A 20,742-nucleotide genomic window follows, 5' to 3' on the forward strand; every position below is an offset into this window, starting at 1 on the left:
GCAGCTGGAGGCATTATGAGGAACAAGCAGGGCAGAGCGGCTGGGCGGCATTGGGGGTGGAGGAACAAGCCAGGGCAGAGACCAACTTCCGGCTGGACTGGGCAGGCACCGAGAGTGGGCAGCCCCAAAAGTTTCCAGGGGGTGGCACACAGGGATGTGTGGCGATCTGGCCAGGTAGGCAGACCAACTTCCTGTGCAACCGGAGAGCATTCAACCAGGAGAGGGACCGGGCAGGCACCGTCTTATGCAGTGGAGCGCACAGTTTCCCCAGTGCGTGTGCATAGCCTGGTGCGGTACATTCCAGCTCCTCGTATCGGCCGGGCTAGAGTGGGCATCGAGCCAGGTACCATGTACCCGTCTGTCCTGAGTCGCCAGCCAGCCAGGAGCCGACAGAGCCGTCAGTCAGCCAGGAGCTGCCGGAGCCATAAGTCAGCCAGGCGATGCCAGAATTGCCCTTCACTCCGGAATCTCCCGTCCATTCGGGACCCATTTCTAGGGTCCCCAGTCCGAGGTCGGCGGCGAGGGTCGCCGTGTTTAAGAGGCCACGGAGGCAGACAATGAGGCGGACAAAAACTGTGGTGAAGTGAGTCCACTTCCCGCGCCAGAACCGCCACAGCGGACAGACGCCCACCCAGACCCTCCCCTATAGGTTCAGGTTTTGCGGCCGGAGTTTGCACCTTTGGTGGGGGGGGGGGGGGTACTGTCATGTTCTGACCTTTATTTCCTTTGTTTTGTCTTTATTTAGTATGGTCAGGGCGTGTCTATGTTTGTTTTTCTATGTTTGTCTTCTGTTTCGGCCTAGTATGGTTCTCAATCAGAGGCAGATGTCGTTAGTTGTCTCTTATTGAGAATCATACTTAGGTAGCCTGGGTTTCACTGTTGGTTTGTGGGTGTTTGTTCGCCACACGGTACTGTTTCGGTTTGTAGATTTCACGTTATCGTTTTTTGTTTTTGTTCGAGTGTTCATTTTTCTTTATTAAAATATCGTCATGGACACTTACCACGCTGCATCTTGGTCCGATCCTTACTCCTCTTCAGACGAAGAGGAGATCTGCCGTTACACTTATTTTATAAAGCAATATATAGCTGTGTCTGTCGCTATACCCCATTGAGGTGCCCCCTGGCCTGGGACTTATTAGGGCACCGCTGTTGGTTGGCTGCTGGTTGGGGGGGGACCAGGGTCTTCCAAATTATTATTTATTTAGTAATTTGCTAATTTAAAACTACTTTTGGTATCTTATACCTACTTCATACAATACCAAAACAACATTAGTTATTGTCTTCTTAAATTATGAAAACAAATGTACCCAGGCCTGTCATATTTGATTGACAACCCTGTCTGTTGCATGAGTTTAACTTCATCAGGTCATGTCTAGCTAGCTAAGTTACATTCAGAAGACAAATGGATAAAAAGTACAAGTCAGGTGCGCTAAAACGCAAAGAGCGAGAGAATAAGAAAAATGTAATTGCATCCGTCATGCTTGCAACCACTGCTTTAGCCTGACAGTGGCTAATGAGGCCGGTGTTGATGGAAGCATGGCCTCCCGCCCGTAACCACGGCTGTTACGGTGATCATATTAATACCACACTGGTGGTCACGAGTCATGATGGCAGTCAAATTTCACATGACCATTTAGTCCCAGTAATTAGGCTTCTCCAACCTCTGATACTACTGATGGTCATTAATAGCCTACAACTGCCTGGTACTCAGCACTCTATTGTCCCTCTAATCACTCTGACATCAATACAAATGTATCCAAAATTGAATCAAACACTTCATGAGTGCCCATGAGCTCATGATGAGCAACATTTCTATAGGCTGTGCAATTGCGTAAGAAAACAGAGTGATGGCCTCTATTAAAAAGAGGATGATCCCATCAGCTTTCTATTGGCTAGGCCTACTATATTTATTTGTCAACTTTCCTAATGTTAAGTGCATTGTTTCTCTTTAAGACAGGATGAAATAAAAATGAACCACTGCAATAGTGTCCTCCATTCGCTATTTAAGTGCATAATGTAGATGACGAGTATTTTATCCCCTGCCCCTGTTTCGAGACAGGTGCATGATAATGGTCCATTCTAAATAAAAACAAATTTCACACATAAGTCATTTAGTATATATAAAGACACGATTAAATCAAGAATACTCTTATGAATGACAATATTAGCCTATCACTTGTGAATTATATATTTGCTGCCAGGAAATTTGAGGCATTGTCAAGTGCTTGTCAAATTGTGAATGAGAGACTGATGAACAGCTGTGTACAGCCTGTACAAAAAAACAAAGCAGAGCTCATGTTTTTGATCAGACTTTTAAAAAAAAATCATTAGTGTCACACCCTGATCGGTTTCACCTGTCTTGTGCTTGTCTCCACCACCCAACAGGTATTTCCAATTCATCCCCATTATCCCCTGTGTATTTACACCTGTGTTTTCTGTTTGTTGTTTGCCAGTTCGTCTTGTCATGTCCTACCAGCATGTTCCTGTGCTCTAGTTTTAGCTTTTTCTAGTCTTCCCAGCTCTGACCTTTCTGCCTGTCCTGACCCCAATCCTGCCTGCTATCCTATACCGTCAGTTCGTGGTGGAGGTCAACGCCTCGGACATCGGAGTGGGGAAAGTCCTTTCCCAGCATTCTGCCCAGAACACGAAGCTGCCTCCCTGCACCTTCCCATCGTCTTAATCCCGCTGAGAGGAACTACGACACAGGAAATTGAGAATTACTCACAGTTAAGAAGGGGTTGGAGTAGTGGAGGCACTGGTTAGAAGGGGCGGAACACCTATTCTTGGTGTGGACAGATCATAGGAACCTGGAATATCTTCGCACTGCCAAGCACCTCAAATCCAGGCAGGCGTGATGGGCCCTGTTATTCACTGGTTTTCATTTCACTATATCCTAACGCCCGGGGTCCAAGAATGTAAAGCCTGACCCACTCTTATGTCTGTACAGCCCCACCACTACACCATCGGACCCCGAGACCATCCTCCCTACTTCCTGTCTAGAGCCTGCTATCTTCTGGGGTATAGAGTCTGGTCCGGCTAACCAGGATGTTTGTCCAGGATTCTGCCCGTACTCCGGTCCTGGAATGGGCACATTCCTTGAGGCTGTCCTGTCATCCTGGCTCCCATCGGACCTTGGCTTTTGTCCGACAACGTTTTTGGTGGCCCACCATGGTTCTTGACTTCTCCGTGTTCGTTATTGCCTGCATTATGTGTGAGCAAAATAAGACTCCACGGCAAGCTCCGTCTAGCCTCCTTCAACCACTCCTGGTCCCATATATCCTTGGACTTCGTCACGGGTCTCCCTCCATCAGATGGCACCACCACCATCCTTGCGGTGGTGGATAGGTTCTCCAAGCCGCCCATTTATCCCCCTTCCTAAATTGCCCTCAACAAGTCCTCAAATGGCAGCTTCATTAAATAGTACGAGCAAAACACTCAACGTCAACTGTGAAGAGGCAACTCTGCCTAGACAGAGTTCCTCTGTCCAGTGTCATTGTTCTTTTGCCCATCTTAATCTTTTATTTTTATTGGCCAGTCTGAAATATGGCTTTTTCTTTGCAACTCTAGAACGCCAGCATCCCGGAGTCACCTCTTCACTGTTGACGTTGAGACTGGTGTTTTGCAGGTACTATTTAATGAAGCTGCCAGTTGAGGACTTGTGAGGCATCTGTTTCTCAAACTAGACACTCTAATGTACGTCCTCTTGCTCAGTTGTGCACCGGGGCCTCCCACTCCTCTTTTTATTTGGTTAGAGCCAGTTTGCGCTGTTCTGTGAAGGGAGTAGTACACAGTGTCGTACGAGATCTTTAGTTTCATGGCAATTTCCGTGTTTTTGTTCATTAACGGTCAATTACTGTGAGCCGGCGGTTATTTGCTTGACAATAACCGGCTGACAAAATTCCATGACTGCCACAGCCCTACCAGTGGTTGTAAGGATTGACGCTGGTAGAGACGAGAAGCAGGTACAGGGAGTGAACATTTAATGGTAACAGACATGGAATAGGACAGGACAGCATCTGGACACGAACACATAACGACATTAATGCAGACACAGGGAACAAACAGGGGAGCAGACAGTTATAGAGAGGGCAATCAACAAAGGGAAGGAGTCCTGGTGAGTCCAATGAGCGCTGCTGCACATAATGATGGTGACGGTGTCATGTTTGTCATTTATTATCATGTCTTGTCCCTGTGCTCCCCATTCTGTTCGTTTCCCTCTGCTGGTCTTATTGGGTTCTTTCCCTCTTTCTATCCCTCTCTCTCCCCCTCCCCCTCTCACTCTCTCGCTCTCTCTTCTCTCTATCGTTCCGTTCCTGCTCCCAGCTGCATGGGCTCAGTCTCAAAGCCAGAGGAGGGAGATGGTTGCGATGCGGAGCAGGGAAACACCGTTGATGCGAGCTCTCTTCCACGAGCCCGGTGACGAAGATCTACCCGTCGTTCTATGCGGATGGCGAGAGCAATCAAAGAGTCCACATCTGAAGGAACCTCCCGGGAGAGAATCTCATCCTTAACCACTGCGTGGAGTCCCTCCAGAAAACGAGCGAGCAGCGCCGGCTCGTTCCACTCACTAGAGGCAGCAAGAGTGCGAAACTCAATAGAATAATCCGTTATGGACCGTTCACCTTGGCATAAGGAAGCCAGGGCCCTAGAAGCCTCCCTACCAAAAACTGAACGGTCAAAAACCCGAATCATCTCCTCTTTAAAGTTCTGGAACTTGTTAGAGCAATCAGCCCTTGCCTCCCAGATAGCTGTGCCCCATTCTCGAGCCCGGCCAGTAAGGAGTGAAATGACGTAAGCAACCCGAGCTCTCTCTCTAGAGTATGTGTTGGGTTGGAGAGAGAACACAATCTCACACTGCTTACGACCACACTGGCCTGAGTACGCCTGATCTTGTCTGATCTTGGAAGCTAAGCAGGTTCGGGCCTGGTTAGTACTTGGATGGGAGACCGCCTGGGAATACCAGGTGCTGTAAGAGTTAAAGGTAGTGTCTCAAATTTGATACTGGGAAGATGACTACCATCTAAGGCAAACATGGGCGTAGGCTTGTCTAACGGTCTGAAAGGAATGTTATGTTTCCGAACCCATGCTTCGTCCATGAAACAACCCTCAGCCCCAGAGTCAATCAAGGCACTGCATGTAGCACCCGAACCGGTCCAGCGTAGATGGACCGACATAGTAGTACAAGATCTAGATGAAGAGACCTGAGTAGTAGCGCTCACCAGTAGCCCTCCGCTTACTGATGGGCTCTGGCCTCTTACTGGACATGAATTAACAAAATGTCCAGCAACTCCGCAATAGAGGCACAGGCGGTTGGTGATCCCTCCCTCTCCTTAGTCGAGATGCGAATCCCTCCCAGCTGCATGGGCTCAGTCTCAAAGCCAGAGGGAGAGGGAGATGGCTCTCTTCCACGAGCCCGGTGCGAAGATCTACCCGGATGCATGGGGAAATCAGTCCACATCTGAAGGAACCTCCCGGGAGAGGAGTCCCTCCACGCAGCCCGGGTTCCACTCACTAGAGGCAGCAAGAGTGCGAAACTCAATAGAATAATCCGTTATGGACCGTTCACCTTGGCATAAGGAAGCCAGGGCCCTAGAAGGATGGTTCTGGAACTTGTTAGAGCAATCAGCCCTTGCCTCCCAGAGCAATCAGCCCGGCCAGTAAGGATGAAATGACGTGCGAGCTCCTCTAGAGTATGTGTTGTGTTGAGAAAGGAGGGTTGGAGCAAAGAGTCCACATCTGAAGGAACCTCCCGGGAGAGGTCCCTCCAAAAAGGAAGCGCCGGCTCACAGAATAATCTAAGGAAGCAGGGCCCAATCATCTCCTCTTTAAAGTTCTGGAACTTGTTAGAGCAATCAGCCCTTGCCTCCCAGATAGCTGTGCCCCATTCTCGAGCCCGGCCAGTAAGGAGTGAAATGACGTAAGCAACCCGAGCTCTCTCTCTAGAGTATGTGTTGGGTTGGAGAGAGAACACAATCTCACACTGCGTGAGAAAGGAGCGGCACTCAGTGGGCTGCCCGGAGTAGCAAGGTGGGTTATTAACCCTAGGTTCTGGAGGCTCGGCAGGCCAGGAAGTAACAGGTGGCACGAGACGTAGACTCTGGAACTGTCCAGAGAGGTCGGAAACCTGAGCGGCCAGGTTCTCCACGGCATGGCGAGCAGCAGACAATTCCTGCTCGTGTCTGCCGAGCATGGCTCCTTGGATCTTGACGGCAGTGTAACGAGCGTCTGAAGTCGCTGGGTCCATTCCTTGGTCGGTTCCTTGTTTAGTATTCACCATGCTGTGATTGCGTTTCGCCCTGTCCTGTCGTGTTTTTGCTGTGATTGTGTATCGCCCTGTCCTGTCGTGTTTTTTTGCCTTCATCAGATGCTGCGTGTGAGCAGGTGTCTCTGTCAACTACGGCCTGCGCCTACCCGAAGCGACCTGCAGTCTGTGGCCGCTTCTCCAGTTATTCCCCCTCTACAGACTAGAGGATTTTTGTTATTCCCTGTTTGGACTTAAATAAACTCTGTTTCTGTTAAGTCGCTTTTGGGTCCTCTTTCACCTGCATGACAGACGGGTGTGCATAATGAATGGCAGCCTGATGCCCTCGAGCACCAGAAAGGGAGAGCGGGAGCAGGCATGACAGTGGTCATGGGGACACAAGAGGAGGTGGACCAGCAGCAACTGGGAGGAGGTGGAGGGGGACAATTGCATAGCCAAAGTAAGGCTAGTTATAGCCGAGGATGTTTCTGCTGACGGCGACACAAGCAGCACACCACCTTGCAGAGCCGCTCTCACCCCTCTTCCAGCAGTGCTGAATAAAGCACCATAACTATACAACGCCTCTAAAAATGTTATAAAACATTTGGGTTTAAATGTCTGTTGGTGTTTTGAAACAGTTTACTAAAGAAGACGTACAGTTGACTTCGGAAGTTTAAACTAGGTTTTTTACAATTCATGACATTTATTCATATTAACAACTCCCTGTCTTAGGTCAGTTAGGATCACCAGATTATCTTAAGAATGTGAAATGTCAGAATAATAGTAGAGAGAATGATTTATTCAGCTTTTATTTCTTTCATCACATTCCTAGTGGGTCAGAAGTTTACATACACTCAATTAGTATTTGGTAGCATTGCCTTTAAATTGTTTAAATTATTTGGGTCAAACGTTTTGGGTAGCCTTCCACAAGCTTCCCACAACAAGTTGGATGAATTTTGGCCCATTCCTCCTGACAGAGCTGGCATAACTGAGTCAGGTTTGTAGGCCTACTTGCACGCACACGCTTTTTCAGTTCTGCCCACAAATTTTCTATAGGATTAAGGTCAGGGCTTTGTGATGGTCATTCCAATACCTTGACTTTGCTGTCCTTAAACCATTTTGCCACAACTTCGGAAGTAGGTTTGGGGTCATTGTCCTTTTGGAAGACCGATTTACAACCAAGCTTTAACTTCCTGACTGATGTCTTGAGATGTTGCTTCAATATATCCACATAATTTCCCTTCCTCATGATGCCATCTATTTTGTGAAGTACACCAGGCCCTCCTGCAGCAATGATGTTGCCACCCCCGTGCTTTTAGGTTGGGATGGTGTTCTTCGGCTTGCAAGCCTCCCCCTTTTTCCTCCAAACATAACAATGGTCATTATGTCCAAAAGGTTCTATTTTTGTTTCAGCAGACCAGAGGACATTTCTAAAAAAAATACAATCTTTGTCCCCATGTGCAGTTGCAAACCGTAGTCTGGCTTTTTTATGGCGGTATTGGAGCAGTTGCTTCTTCCTTGCTGAGCGGTCTTTCAGGTTATGTCGATATAGGACTCGTTTTACTGTGGATATAGATACTTTTGTACCTGTTTCCTCCAGCATCTTCACAAGGTCCTTCGCTGTTGTTCTGGGATTGATTTGCACTTTTCACACCAAAGTATGTTCATCTCTAGGAGACAGAACGCGTCTCCTTCCTGAGCGTTATGACGGCTGCATGGTCCCATGGTGTTTATACTTGCGTACTATTGTTTGTACAGATGAACGTGGTACCTTCAAGTGTTTGGACATTTCTCCCAAGGTTGAACCAGACTTGTGGAGGTCTACCATTTTCTTTCGGAGTTATTCGCTGATTTATTTAGATTTTCCCATGATGTCAAGCAAAGAGGCACTGAGTTTGAAGGTAGGCCTTGAAATACATCCACAGGTAGACCTCCAATTGACTCAAATGATGTCAATTAGCCTATCAGAAGCTTCTAAAGCCATGACATCATTTTCTGGAATTGAAAACCCAATGGAATTGTGAAACAGTGTGTTATACGTGAAATAATCTGTCAGTAAACAATTGTTGGAAAAATGTATTGTGTCATGCACAAAGTAGACGTCCTAACAGACTTGCCAAAACTATAGTTTGTCAACAAAGAATTTGTGGAGTGGTTGTAAAATTAGTTTTAATGACTCCAACCTAAGTGTATCTTAACTTCAGACTTCAACTGTACATCCTTTCTAACTAACTGCAAAAGGCTTCTATGAACGTAAACACTGCCATGGATCTAATTGACACCTGCATTGCTGAGATCAGATATATCAAATCAAACTTTATTTGTCACATACGCCAATGCAACATTACCGTGAAAGGCTTACTTACAAGCCCTTAACCAACAAACAGTGCATTAGTTCAAGAAAGAGTTAAGAAATTATTTACCAAATAAATAATAAATAAATAAATAAATAAAGTCAAAATTATAAAAAGTAACACAATAAAATAACAATAACGAGGCTACATACAGGTTAGTTGAGGTGATTTGTACATGTAGGTAGTGGTGAAGTGACTATGCATAGATAATAAACAGTGAATAACAGCAGTGTAAAAGCAGTTTCCTCTGACACTGCCTAGTATATAGGTCCTGGATGGCAGGAAGCTTGGCCCCATTGTACTGGGCCGTATTCACTAACTTCTGTAGCGCCTTACAGTTATATGAGCAGTTACCATACCAAGCAGTGATGCAACCGGTCAGGGTGCTCTCGATGGTGCAACTGTAGAACTTTTTGAGGATCTAGGGACCCATGCCAAATATTTTCAGTCTCCTGAGAGGGAAAATATGTTGTTGTGCCCTCTTCACGACTGTCTTAGTGTGTTTGGACCATGATAGTTAATTGGTGATGTGGACACCAAGGAGCTTGAAACTCTCGACCTGCTCCACTACAGCCCTGTCAATGTTAATGGGGGCCTGTTTGGCCTGCCTTTTCCTGTGGTCCACTATCAGCTCCTTTGTCTTGCTCACATTGAGGGAGAAGTTGTTGTCCGGGCACCACAAGGCCAGGTCTCTGACCTCCTCCCTTGTCTCATCATCATTGGTGATCAGGCTTACCACTGTTGTATCGTCAGTAAACTTAATGATGGTGTTGGAGTCGTGTTTTGTCACGCAGTTGTGGGTGAACAAGGAATACAGGAGGGGACTAAGCACACACCCGAGGGGCCCCAGTGTTGAGGATCAGCAGATGTGTTGTTGCCTACACTTACCACCTGGGGGCGGACCATCAGGAAGTACAGGATGCAGTTGATGAGGGAGGTGTTTAGTCCCAGGGTCCTTAGCTTAGGGATGACCTTTGTGGGTGCTATGGTGTTGAGAGCTGAGCTGTAGTCAATGAACAGCATTCTCACATAGGTGTATTTTTTGTCCAGGTGGGAAAGGGCAGTGTGGGGTGCAATTGAAATTGTGTCATCTGTGAATCTGTTGGGGTGGTATCCAAATTGGAGTGGGTCTAGGGTATCCGGGAGGATGCTGTTGATGTGAGCCATGACCAGCCTTTCAAAGAACTTCATGGCTACCTACGTGAGTGCTACTGGGCGGTAATCATTTAGGCAGGTTACCTTCACTTCCTTGTGCACAGGGACTATGGTGGACTGCTTGAAACATGTAGGTATTACAGACTCGGTCAGGGAGAAAAATGTCAGTGAAGACACTTGCCAGTTGGTCCGTGCATGCTTTGAGTAGCCGTGCTGGTAATCCGTTTGGCCCCGCGGCTTTGTGAATGTTGACCTGCTTTAAGGTCTTGCTCACATCAGCTACCAAGAGCGTTATCACACAGTCGTCCAGAACAGCTGGTGCTCTCATGCATGCTTCTGTGTTACTTGCCTCGAAGGGAGCATAAAAGACATTTACCTCATCTGGTAGGCGTGCGTCACTGGGCAGCTCACAGCTGAGTTTCCCTTTGTAGTCCGTAATAGTTTTCAAGCCCTGCCACATTCGATGAGCGTCAGAGCTGGTGTAGTAGAATTCAATCTTAATCCTGTATTGACGCTTTGCTTGTTTGATGTTTCGTCTGAGGTCACATCGGGATTTCTTATAAGTGTCCAGATTAGTGTCTCGCACCTTGAAAGAGACAGCTCCAGCCTTTAGCTCGATGTGGATGTTGCCTGCAATCCATGGCTTCTGGTTGGTATACAGTGGGGCAAAAAAGTATTTAGTCAGCCACCAATTGTGCAAGTTCTCCCACTTAAAAAGATGAGAGAGGCCTGTAATTTTCCTCATAGGTACACTTCAACTATGACAGACAAAATGAGAAAAAAATCCAGAAAATCACATTGTTGTCACGCCTTGGTCATTGTATCTTGTGTTTTTGTTATATGTTTGGGTAGGCCAGGGTGTGACATGGGTTTATATGTTGTATTTCATTTTGGGGTTTGTATTAATTAGGAGTGTGTATTAGTAGGGGTGTGTCTAGTTAGGCTTGGCTGCCTGAGGCGATTCCTAATTGGAGTCAGCTGATTCTAGTTGTCTCGGATTGGGAACCGTATTTAGGTAGCTTGAGTGCGCATTGTATTTCGTGGGCGATTGTACCTGTCTTAGTGTTAGTCACCAGATAGGCTGTAATTTGTTTCACTTGTTTGTTGTTTTGTATTTTCTATTATTTCATGTACCGCTTTTTCTTTATTAAAGGTCATGAGTAACCCACACGCTGCATTTCGGTCTGCCTCTCTTCTAACAGCAGACGAAGTTCGTTACAATTGTAGGATTTTTAATTAATTCATTTGCAAATTATGGTGGAAAATAAGTATTTGGTCAATAACAAAAGTTTATCTCAATACTTTGTTATATACCCTTTGTTGGCAATGATAGAGGTCAAACGTTCTCTGTAAGTCTTCACAAGGTGAAATTGCTCAATTTGGCTGGACGGCCAGCTCTAGGAAGAGTCTTGATGGATCCAAACTTCTTCTATTTAAGAATGATGGAGGCCACTGTGTTTCTGGGGACCTTAAATGCTGCAGACATTTGTTGGTACCCTTCCCCAGATCTGTGCCTCGACACAATCCTGTCTCAGAGCTCTATGGACAATTCCTTCAACCTCATGGCTTGTTATTTTCTCTTCTCTGACATGCACTGTCAATTGTGAGACCTTATATAGGCAGGTGTGTGCATTTCCAAATCATGTCCAATTAATTGAATTTACCACAGGTGGACTCCAATCAAGTTGTAGAAACATCTCAAGGACGATCAATGGAAACAGGATGCACCTGAGCTCAGTTTCGAGTCTCATAGTGAAGGGTCTGCATACTTAAGTAAATAAGGTATTTCTCTTTTCGCTTTGTCAGTATGGGGTATTGTCTGCAGATTGATGAGGATTTTAGAATAAGGCTCTAACATACGTAACAAAATTTTGAAAAAGTCAAGGGGTCTGAATACTTTCCGAATGCTCTGTATTCCGAGTTAACCATGGATCTCAACACTGACGCAGACCTACCATTCCTCATTGCCAACGACAAGCACCGAATCTGACCATTCTCCATAGAATTTACAAGACCATTCCCATCAGCAGTCAGAGCGAAGTTCTAGTCGCATGAAGCTCATCAAGAGCTATTTGTGTGCATGCATAAATTACGCCAGACTATCCAATCTCACTTTGCTTTGTTTTGAGCAAGAAAAATAGCCACGAGAAGATGTTTGCGGGTTGGGGTGATGCGATAAAAAATATACAAAATAATTCTGATTTTTCAGGGTGTGCTGCAGCACCCCTACGTCCTGTGACTATGGCAAGACAATGACATTTACAAAGTGGTTTGACAATATGAAGCAGGAGAAGATGACGTTTTAAAATGGGACCTTGATTTGTACATAGTTCGTTCACTTATTGGGATTATTATTTTGTTTTATGGAATGCATGATGATGGAATTAACAAATTGACTACTAGGCTAAATCAATCTACAAAATGGCAAGATTGGCTGAGAAGAGTGAAAAATCTGGTGAGTGAAACATCACCAACATTTGTTGTGTGTGTGTGTGTGTGTGTGTGTGTGTGTGTGTGTGTGTGTGTGTGTGTGTGTGTGTGTGTGTGTGTGTGTGTGTGTGTGTGTGTGTGTGTGTGTGTGTGTGTGTGTGTGTGTGTGTGTGTGTGTGTGTGTGTGTGTGTGTGTGTGTGTGTGTGTGTGTGTGTGTGTGTGTGTGTGTGTGTGTGTGTGAGAGAGAGAGACACTGCCTGCCATGTGTTGCTTACACTGTATCTGTTTTTGAGTTGTAGACTTACGTATCTACTTTATCTTTGAATGTAGGCCTTTTTGTCTACTAAACAACCTCTTCATGCCTTAGATTAATGATTTTGATGAATGGTTTTGATGAATCTTCGCTTGGGTGCTGCTGACCATGGTGCCGACTACCTGTGGAGCTCTCCTGGCCGCTACGCTTTGTAGAGCGACACGTCCTTAGTGCTAAAACATTGTTTTGCTATTAGCGGCCGACTGGCAACCGACTGGTTTTCTTTTTTTTTGTGTCTGGCAAAGTGAAACACCGTATCTCTCTGTGTGTTTTATTGGAAATCTGATTGCATGGCTCAATATGTGATAATGCCTAATTTGCATTTATGATTGGCCATATCAGCTATACTTTAAAAAATGATTTGGTCAGAAGGGCCCCTCGAGACCAATCCACCCCCTCTGTGCTGAGACCATAGCACCGCACCTGGTTGTAGGCCATAGTTTTGTTGAATTATTATTTGCTATAGCTAATGTGGGAAGCTACAATGAATATGTTCTCCAGCTCGCTACCACCAATGTTTTTCATTAAGCGCCAGCTGTTGGCTAATCAACCGGTTACAGACTCATTTTCAGCCAGCTACATTTTCCACTTCATATTAACCAGGCTACTTTTCATTTAAAAGACTCAGTTCGCCAGTCCAGCAAGCCTTCTCCCACTAGAATGAACGATATGCATCTTCTAACAATCTATTGGCAGGATAGGCGCCTGTCAGTCACAAAGCGAACGATGACAGGACAATGCAGAAGAGAGGAAGAAGCGAAGCAAGAGGTCTCACAGCCCAATGCATTTCTATGGGCTTATTTTGGAACTAAGCTTGATGCCTGCCTTCCCGGACAATGACTCCCGTTTTAGGGCGGAGACATGAGCATATTGTCATTATATACAGATCTCCAGTTGCAGTCCCAAAAAAAATACACAGAGGGAGAGAGCATAATGCACATGAATTTTCACGTCCAATGTCATGTAAGTTGTAACGATGAGTCAAAATCCGCGGCATATCTTAATCCTTTTTTTCTGACACATTCATTTATAAAAGATTATTATTATTTCATATTAAAAGGTGTCGAACTTGAACTGACTGAATAAAGTGGATCTCCTATGTCCCTTTGCCATTCATAGATAATGCAACTTGGTTATACTGTATGTCCTATGGTATCGCATTGGGACAAGTAACCTAAAGGATTTCCTAGGTTTCCTTTCCTAGCATGTCGGGGCCAGACAGTGAGTGACTCTTGTCTCGTCAGTCAGTGTAACCTACCGAATCACATCATCGGTGAGAGAGCCGTTCATTTGGTTACCTATTGGTAGGCCTAGGCTTTTTAGCGCTTATCTGCAGTTAAATGATGAAAACATTGGACGAAGTTGGTGAATCATCACTGCGGGAACAATGGGCTAGCCTGGCAAACCATAAAGAGCATGGCCGGCATGTCAGCTCCCTGTAAACCCCTCCACATAGATGATGAGCCGACATTTGTGAAGAAACTGAACCTGTTCTACAAAATAGTTGACACCCATAATCACACAAATGACGGCTTTGCTGTCCTACAGACTCTCCCTGCCTCTCACGCAGAGGAAATCATTGTGACCACAGAGCAGGTCACAAAGGTTTTTAAACAACTGAACCCAAGAAAGGCCTCTGGGCCAGATAATGTCAGCCCAGTCCTCCTCAAGACCTTTGCTGAGGAGCTTGACCCAGTCTGGCAACCCATCTTCCAGTTATCCATCGACTCACACACAATACCACAGGCCTGGAAACGTTTCACTTCATCCCCATCCCGAAAAAGCCCCAAGGAGCACGATAACTACCGACAAGTGGCTCTGACCACAATGCTCATCAAATCTTTGAAGAGAATAGTGGCTCTGAACCTAAAACTCTCTGCAGATGGGAAACTAGACCCTTACCAGCTAGTATATAGAAACGGGCACAGTACAGAGGATGCAATGACCACCCTCACACACCTGATTCTGAAACACCTAGACCAACCAAAAATATATGCCAAAGCACTCTTTATAGATTTTTCCTCTGCTTTTAACACCATACAAACACACCTTTTACTAGCCAAAATGAAAGAACTGGACATTAATCCACACATCATTTACTGGTAACACTCATTTCTCAGTAACAGAACTCAAGGTAAACAACACTCTCTCCCCTCCTGTGGTCACCAATTGGGGAGCCCCACAAGGTTGTGTGAGCTCACCCGTCCTTTTCATTCTGTACACCAATTGCACAAGTCAAAACGCCAAGCATTTTATGATTAAGTACTCCGATGACACTGTCCTGCTGGCCCTAATGGAGGACAACAGCAACCTCCCACTGTACCTAGACAGTGTAAACAGCCTTGTGCAGTGATGTGACAAACTATTTTGTCCTGAATGTCACAAAAACACAGGAGGTTATCTTTGAGCCCAGGTCAGTGGCTGACCGAAACCAGGTAGTCATTCACAGTGAACACATCCAGCAGGTCTACTCTCATATATATATCTGGGAGTACATGTTGACCATGCCCTGAGATGGAGTGTCAAAGTGGACTATGTGCTGTGTGTGTGCTAAGGTGCAACAGTGCATGCACTTTCTCTGCAGGCTGAAGTCTTTCAGGGCAACCTTGGAAATACTGAACATGTTCTTTTGCTCCACTATCCAGAGTGTTTTGCAGTACTGCATCACTGCTTGGTACAACACACAGTACAGGCAAAAACCAGGATGTCAAGTCTACTGAAAACTGCCCAAAAAATGATTGTCAAGCTGACCATCAAAACCTTTCTGGACTGCTACCACACAAACATGCTGAGGACGGCAAACAAAATATCAGAGCCCTCCTCCCCTGTGCTCAACTCAGAGTTTGTGCTTCTGCCATCCAGGAAACGCTACAGACTCCCCCTGTGCAAACTGGTCAGGCACAAAAATGAATTTGTGCCACATGCACTGACCCTTATGAACAAATAAGGAGGACATTAGGGACACAGTAGATTCACTCATTCAGGAACGGGCAATAGTGAAAAGTGAGAAGTGAAATATAACTAACTGAACTAACTGTGTTAAATTGTGCAATAACATTATGTGTCACGCTCAGGGACCTTGAACATTAAGGAGATGTGTAAGGTCTAAATCCTACCCAATATTCTCATCTCCCTAAGTAAACATAATACATAATTAAAACCTATATTCCCTGAAAATTTCCCCAGCAGTTCAGTTAATCTTGGCTCTTCAACCCCATTACTCCTCAAATCTAATAACAATCACTCCCTTTCCCTCCCATATTTCTGGCACTGAAATATACTGAACAAAAATATAAACGCAACATGAAACAATGAAATCATTCTGCCAGGAAAGTGTAAGCTTCTTTGTAGTGAACATGTAATTGAGTATGTTTTTAGGAAAGCCTTTCCATCTATCTACCAGAAGGCAGGGGAAGTCTCGTTGTATCACTGATACATTTTGTTCATGTCTTATGATACATTTGGGCAAATTAATACATTTTCAATACATTAGTTGATTCCTTACTAAGGTAATACATGTTTTAATATTTTTTAATGTCTGGATTCCGTGAGGACCCTAATTATCATACTTGGACCAGAATGAGGCTCTCCACTAAATTAGATATTTCTATTGTCTGATTTTCACAGATATTTACTTTTCGTACAAGAAAATTCACTGGGATATGGTGAGAGGCATGGCATAGGCCAAACATAACATCAAACATACACATTCATGAAAAAAATAAAACAAGAATGACAGTTTAATGACTTACCCCTCCCTTCCACATTACATACACTCCAGTCCAGTTGGTGGCGGTAATGCACTTTAAAGTTGGTTGCCAGCAGTCATAAATAATACACAGAAGAAGACGAAGAGCTTGAAACGAAACATTCTTTCGACTGTATCAACTTCTGCAGCTCAACATACGCAAAATGACTTGTTTTATGAATTTCTTTACGTTTATTTTCAAGGTAGTAACGTTGCCACTACAATTAATGGAAGTGGTTGGCATATATGGCATCTACAAGCGTTTCTTTCCATTTCTAATTTACAAGATATCTTTCACCTACAACAAGAAAATGAACGACAAAAAGAAGGATCTTTTCAGCAATCTCTCAGAGTTCACCAAAGGCAATGGCCCGCTTCGCATTTTGGAGATCGGTTGCGGAAGCGGGGCTAACTTTGAATTCTACCCGTCTGGTTGCAAGGTGGTTTGCACCGACCCCAATCCTCACTTCGAGAAGTATCTACAAAAAAGTCTGGCTGTCAATGATCACCTAACATTTGAAAGATTTGTGGTCGCTTCCGGAGAGGACATGGGGGCAGTGAAAGATGACTCTGTGGACGTTGTCGTCAGCACGCTGGTGCTGTGTTCTGTCAACAACATACCGCGAACATTGCAGGAGGCGCATCGCATATTGAGGCCTGTAAGTTGATTTTCATATTTAGAGTGTAATCATTTGAGCGCTTATCAATTTGGAAAGGAAACAATGCATCCACTCTCAAATAGAAAATATTGGCCATGGTATAACCCTTCAGCATAGTTAAATTATGTTTTTCAGAGAAATGTCAGTAACGCGCTGCTGGCATTTTGTCAACAGTTTATTCACTGAGTGTACAAAACATTAGGAACACCTGCTCTTTCCATGACAGACTGACCAGGTGAATCCAGATGAAAGCTATGATCCCTTATTGATGTCACTTGTTAAATCCATTTCGATCAGCGTAGATGAAGGGGAGGAGACGGGTTCAAATGACTTTTAAGCATTGAGACTATTTAAAACATGGATTGTGTATATGTGCCATTAAGAGGGGGAATGGGCCAGACAAACGATTTGTGCCTTTGAACGGGGTATGGTAATAGGTGCCAGGTGCACTGGTTTGAGTGTGTCAAGAACTGCAACGCTGCTGGGTTTTTCATGCTCAACAGTTTCCCTTGTTTCTCAAGAATGGTCCACCACCCAAAGGATATCCAGCCGACTTGGCACAACTGTGGAAAGCATTGGAGTCCACATGGGCCAGCATCTGTGTGCAATGCTTTGGACACATTGTAGAGTCCATGGCCTGACGAATTGAGGCTGTTCTGAGGGGAAAAGGGTGTGCAACTCAATGCTAATGTAAGAATATTTTAAGATGATACATAACGCAGAGGACGAGAGTTCTTATACAGTTCTAACGATCAAGGGATTTTTTTTCTTCAGTAATAGCGATTAATGCAGAGACATATGGGAGGAATTTGTCTATGTATTGAGTCTGAAATAGGATACTTGTTATTTGGCCATTGGCCCAGTTTTATTGCAAGGAATTCTATTTGGTCAACCACAGGCTAGGGCTGGGTTATAGAACTACATCCTGTCCCTTTGTTCAGGAGAGACTCACGGGAGAGAATCACTGAGGACAGGGAAGGAACGACCATCTACCTCTCAGCATAACATCTATGACTTATTCTCTTTAAATAAACCTATTTTCCTCCCCATGATTTGCTTTGGGGTCAGTGTTATTAAAGAATAACATCAACTGCTAACATTAGGAAGGTGTTCCAAATGTTTTGTACTCTGTGTATAACTGAGGTCACTATTGTTAGGGCTTACTATGTAGATTCTGTAGTCTAAATGATTACAACTACTTTCCTACAGATTATGATGGCAATTAGCGTTACTCAGAAAATCAATTGGTAACTTGCAAAACAATTAATCAAATGGCAGCTTGTAACTCAACTGGCAATCTAACATTGTAAATGTTGTTTTGAAACACAACCAGTATGTCTAGGTAGTTTTTAAGTTATGATGAATATTAGGCTATAGCTAGGAAGTTGCAACAAGCTATAGCAGGCACCAAACGTAGGCAATATATCTACACTAACTAATTCAATTTAGTTTGATTGAATCATCAGGAACACAAGCTAGTGGGCAACGAATACACCACTGTGCAGGCACTTGAATCACTAAACATAAATGCCCTGCTGCGGCTAGTTTTAGAAGGCCGTCATGTTTATAAGTTTCAACTAAATAGTCAGTTACTATCTACATACTGACAATGCATTTTTCTACTAACAGTGGTATGGACTGAAGGTTGGAACACAATGCTTTGTAACTACTGGTAACTTTTGTTGTTGTGACTGTCCAACAGGGTGGTGCTCTGTACTTTTTAGAGCATGTAGTGGCAGACCCATCCTCTTGGACATACTTCTTCCAGCACGTCCTCCAGCCGATATGGTACTACTTTGGGGATGGATGTGAAGTAGTCAGGGCGACATGGAAACATCTGGAGACTGCTGGGTTCTCTGAGCTCAAACTGAGGCACATCGAGGCACCACTCAACTTCATGATCAAACCACATATTATAGGCTATGCTGTCAAGTAAAGTTTGACAAAAAAAAATCAAAAAAGCACTTGCACATCTGAGTTATCTCGTTGCAAGTGTGTGGGGAATAATGTGATGACGGTTTAAAGAAAAAATAAACCCGCACAGTGCTCTTGCTTGTATCACTTGTTCCTATGCAGGCTTTAATATAATACGTCATAAGCAAGAGTGCGGGTTTCTCTTTTCTTTACAGTAAAGTTTGATACAAATCTCTGGTCTTAGGCCTATCCCAGCAACTGTTTAAAAATAATTGTTGACACTTATGTATTCAGTGTAATTTTATAACCCATATTTTACCAGGTAAGTTGACTCAGAACACGTTATTATTTAACTTGGGGAATAGCTATTGGGGATGAATGAGCCAATTGGAAGCTAGGTATGATTAGATGGCCATGACAGTCAGATTGGGAATTTAGCCAGGACACTGGGGTTAACATCACTGCTCTTACAATAAGTGCCATGGGATTCAGGACACCTGTTTAACGTCCCATCCAAAAGACTGCACCCTACACAGGGCAATATCCGTAATCGCTGCCCTGGGATACTTTTATTGACCAGAGGATAGAGTGCCTCCTACTGGCCCTCCAACACAACTTCCAGCAGCAACTGGTCTCCCATCCAGGGAATGACCAGTCCAACCCTGCTTAGCTTCAGAGGAAAGCCAGCAGCATACCACTGTGTTATATTGGTTTTGGGCACTTTTCTTAAAAAGAGTTATTCAAAAAAAGTACTTAAAATGGCATATACAGGGAGTGTATATTAATCTGAAGAGATCACCTCTGTGTAACCAAATGGGGCAACACGCTGTTTTTTCTTTAGGGAGAGTGGAGGCTCAGAATGCTAGGAGAAGAGGACCGCTGTCATCTAGTGGATATAAACTCTAACCAATAGGCCACCACCTGATCAGATAAACTCTGGGTCTGAGACCTGTTCCATCGGGATAATCTCAATTGGATACTCAAGTCCTCCTCTCTACCTTCTCAAAATCCATTGGATGAGAAAGCTAGATGTCCCGCCACTCAAACATTCTCCTCCAACAGGTTATGAGGAGAGGGAGAAAGGATGTGAGGAGTATGCAATTCTCCCATAGTTTAGTTTGGCATTTCCTCAATTTCTCCTGGCATTGCAGTGCTTTCATAAAGTATTCATGCCCCTTGACTTTTTCCACATTTTGTTGTGTTACAGTCTGAATTTAAAATGGATTAACTTGAGATTTTGTGCCACTGGCCTACACATAATACCCCATAATGTCAAAGTGGAATTGTTTTTTGAAATTTGTTCACATGAATTAAAAATTAAAAGCTGAAATATCTTGAGTCAATAAGTAGAATATAAAAGCAGACACTGAATATCCCTTTGAGCGTGGTGGAGTTATGAATAACACAGTTTCATTTAATTTGTCATTTCTCCCAATTGGTAATTAATATCTCATCACTGCATCTCAATTACGGACTCAGGATAGGAAAAGGTCAAGAGCTGAAACACAACCAAACCAAGCCGCACTGCCCACTTAACCTGGAAACTAGCCACACCATTGTGTCAGAGGGAAACACTGTACACCGTGTCAGCATGCATGCACCCAGCATGCCACAGGAGTCACTAGAGCGTAGTGGGACAAGGACATCCCTACCAGCCAAACTCTTCCCTAACCCGAACGACGCTGGGCCGATTGCGCGCCACCCCATGGGTCTCCCGGTCGCAGCCGGCTGCAACAGAGCCGGCTGCTTTAGACCACCACGCCACTCAGGAGGCCCATCAATCACCCTTTGATGGTGTATTAATACGCCCAGTCACTACAAAGATACAGCGTTTTTCCTAACTCCGTTGCCAGAGAGGAAGGAAACCACTCAGGGATTTCACCATGAGGCCAACAGTGACTTTAAAACAGTTAAGAGTTTTATGGCT

General features: G+C 44.6%; 1 protein-coding gene and 1 pseudogene across 1 annotated transcript; both read left to right on the forward strand.

Annotated features, from left to right (window-relative positions):
- The first annotated feature begins 4,856 nt into the window (after nt 1-4,856).
- On the forward strand, nt 4,857-4,975 carry LOC124004385 (annotated as a pseudogene).
- An 11,354-nt stretch (nt 4,976-16,329) lies between these two features.
- LOC124003524 (methyltransferase-like protein 7A) lies at nt 16,330-20,742 on the forward strand. The gene is made up of 2 exons (XM_046311847.1): nt 16,330-16,901; nt 18,604-20,742. The coding sequence occupies exons 1-2, from the start codon at nt 16,407-16,409 to the stop codon at nt 18,835-18,837; spliced, it is 729 nt and encodes a 242-aa protein (XP_046167803.1). The 5' UTR covers nt 16,330-16,406; the 3' UTR covers nt 18,838-20,742.

The sequence above is a fragment of the Oncorhynchus gorbuscha genome, linkage group LG18, assembly GCF_021184085.1.
Source record: "Oncorhynchus gorbuscha isolate QuinsamMale2020 ecotype Even-year linkage group LG18, OgorEven_v1.0, whole genome shotgun sequence".
Taxonomy (NCBI): Eukaryota; Metazoa; Chordata; class Actinopteri; order Salmoniformes; family Salmonidae; genus Oncorhynchus; species Oncorhynchus gorbuscha.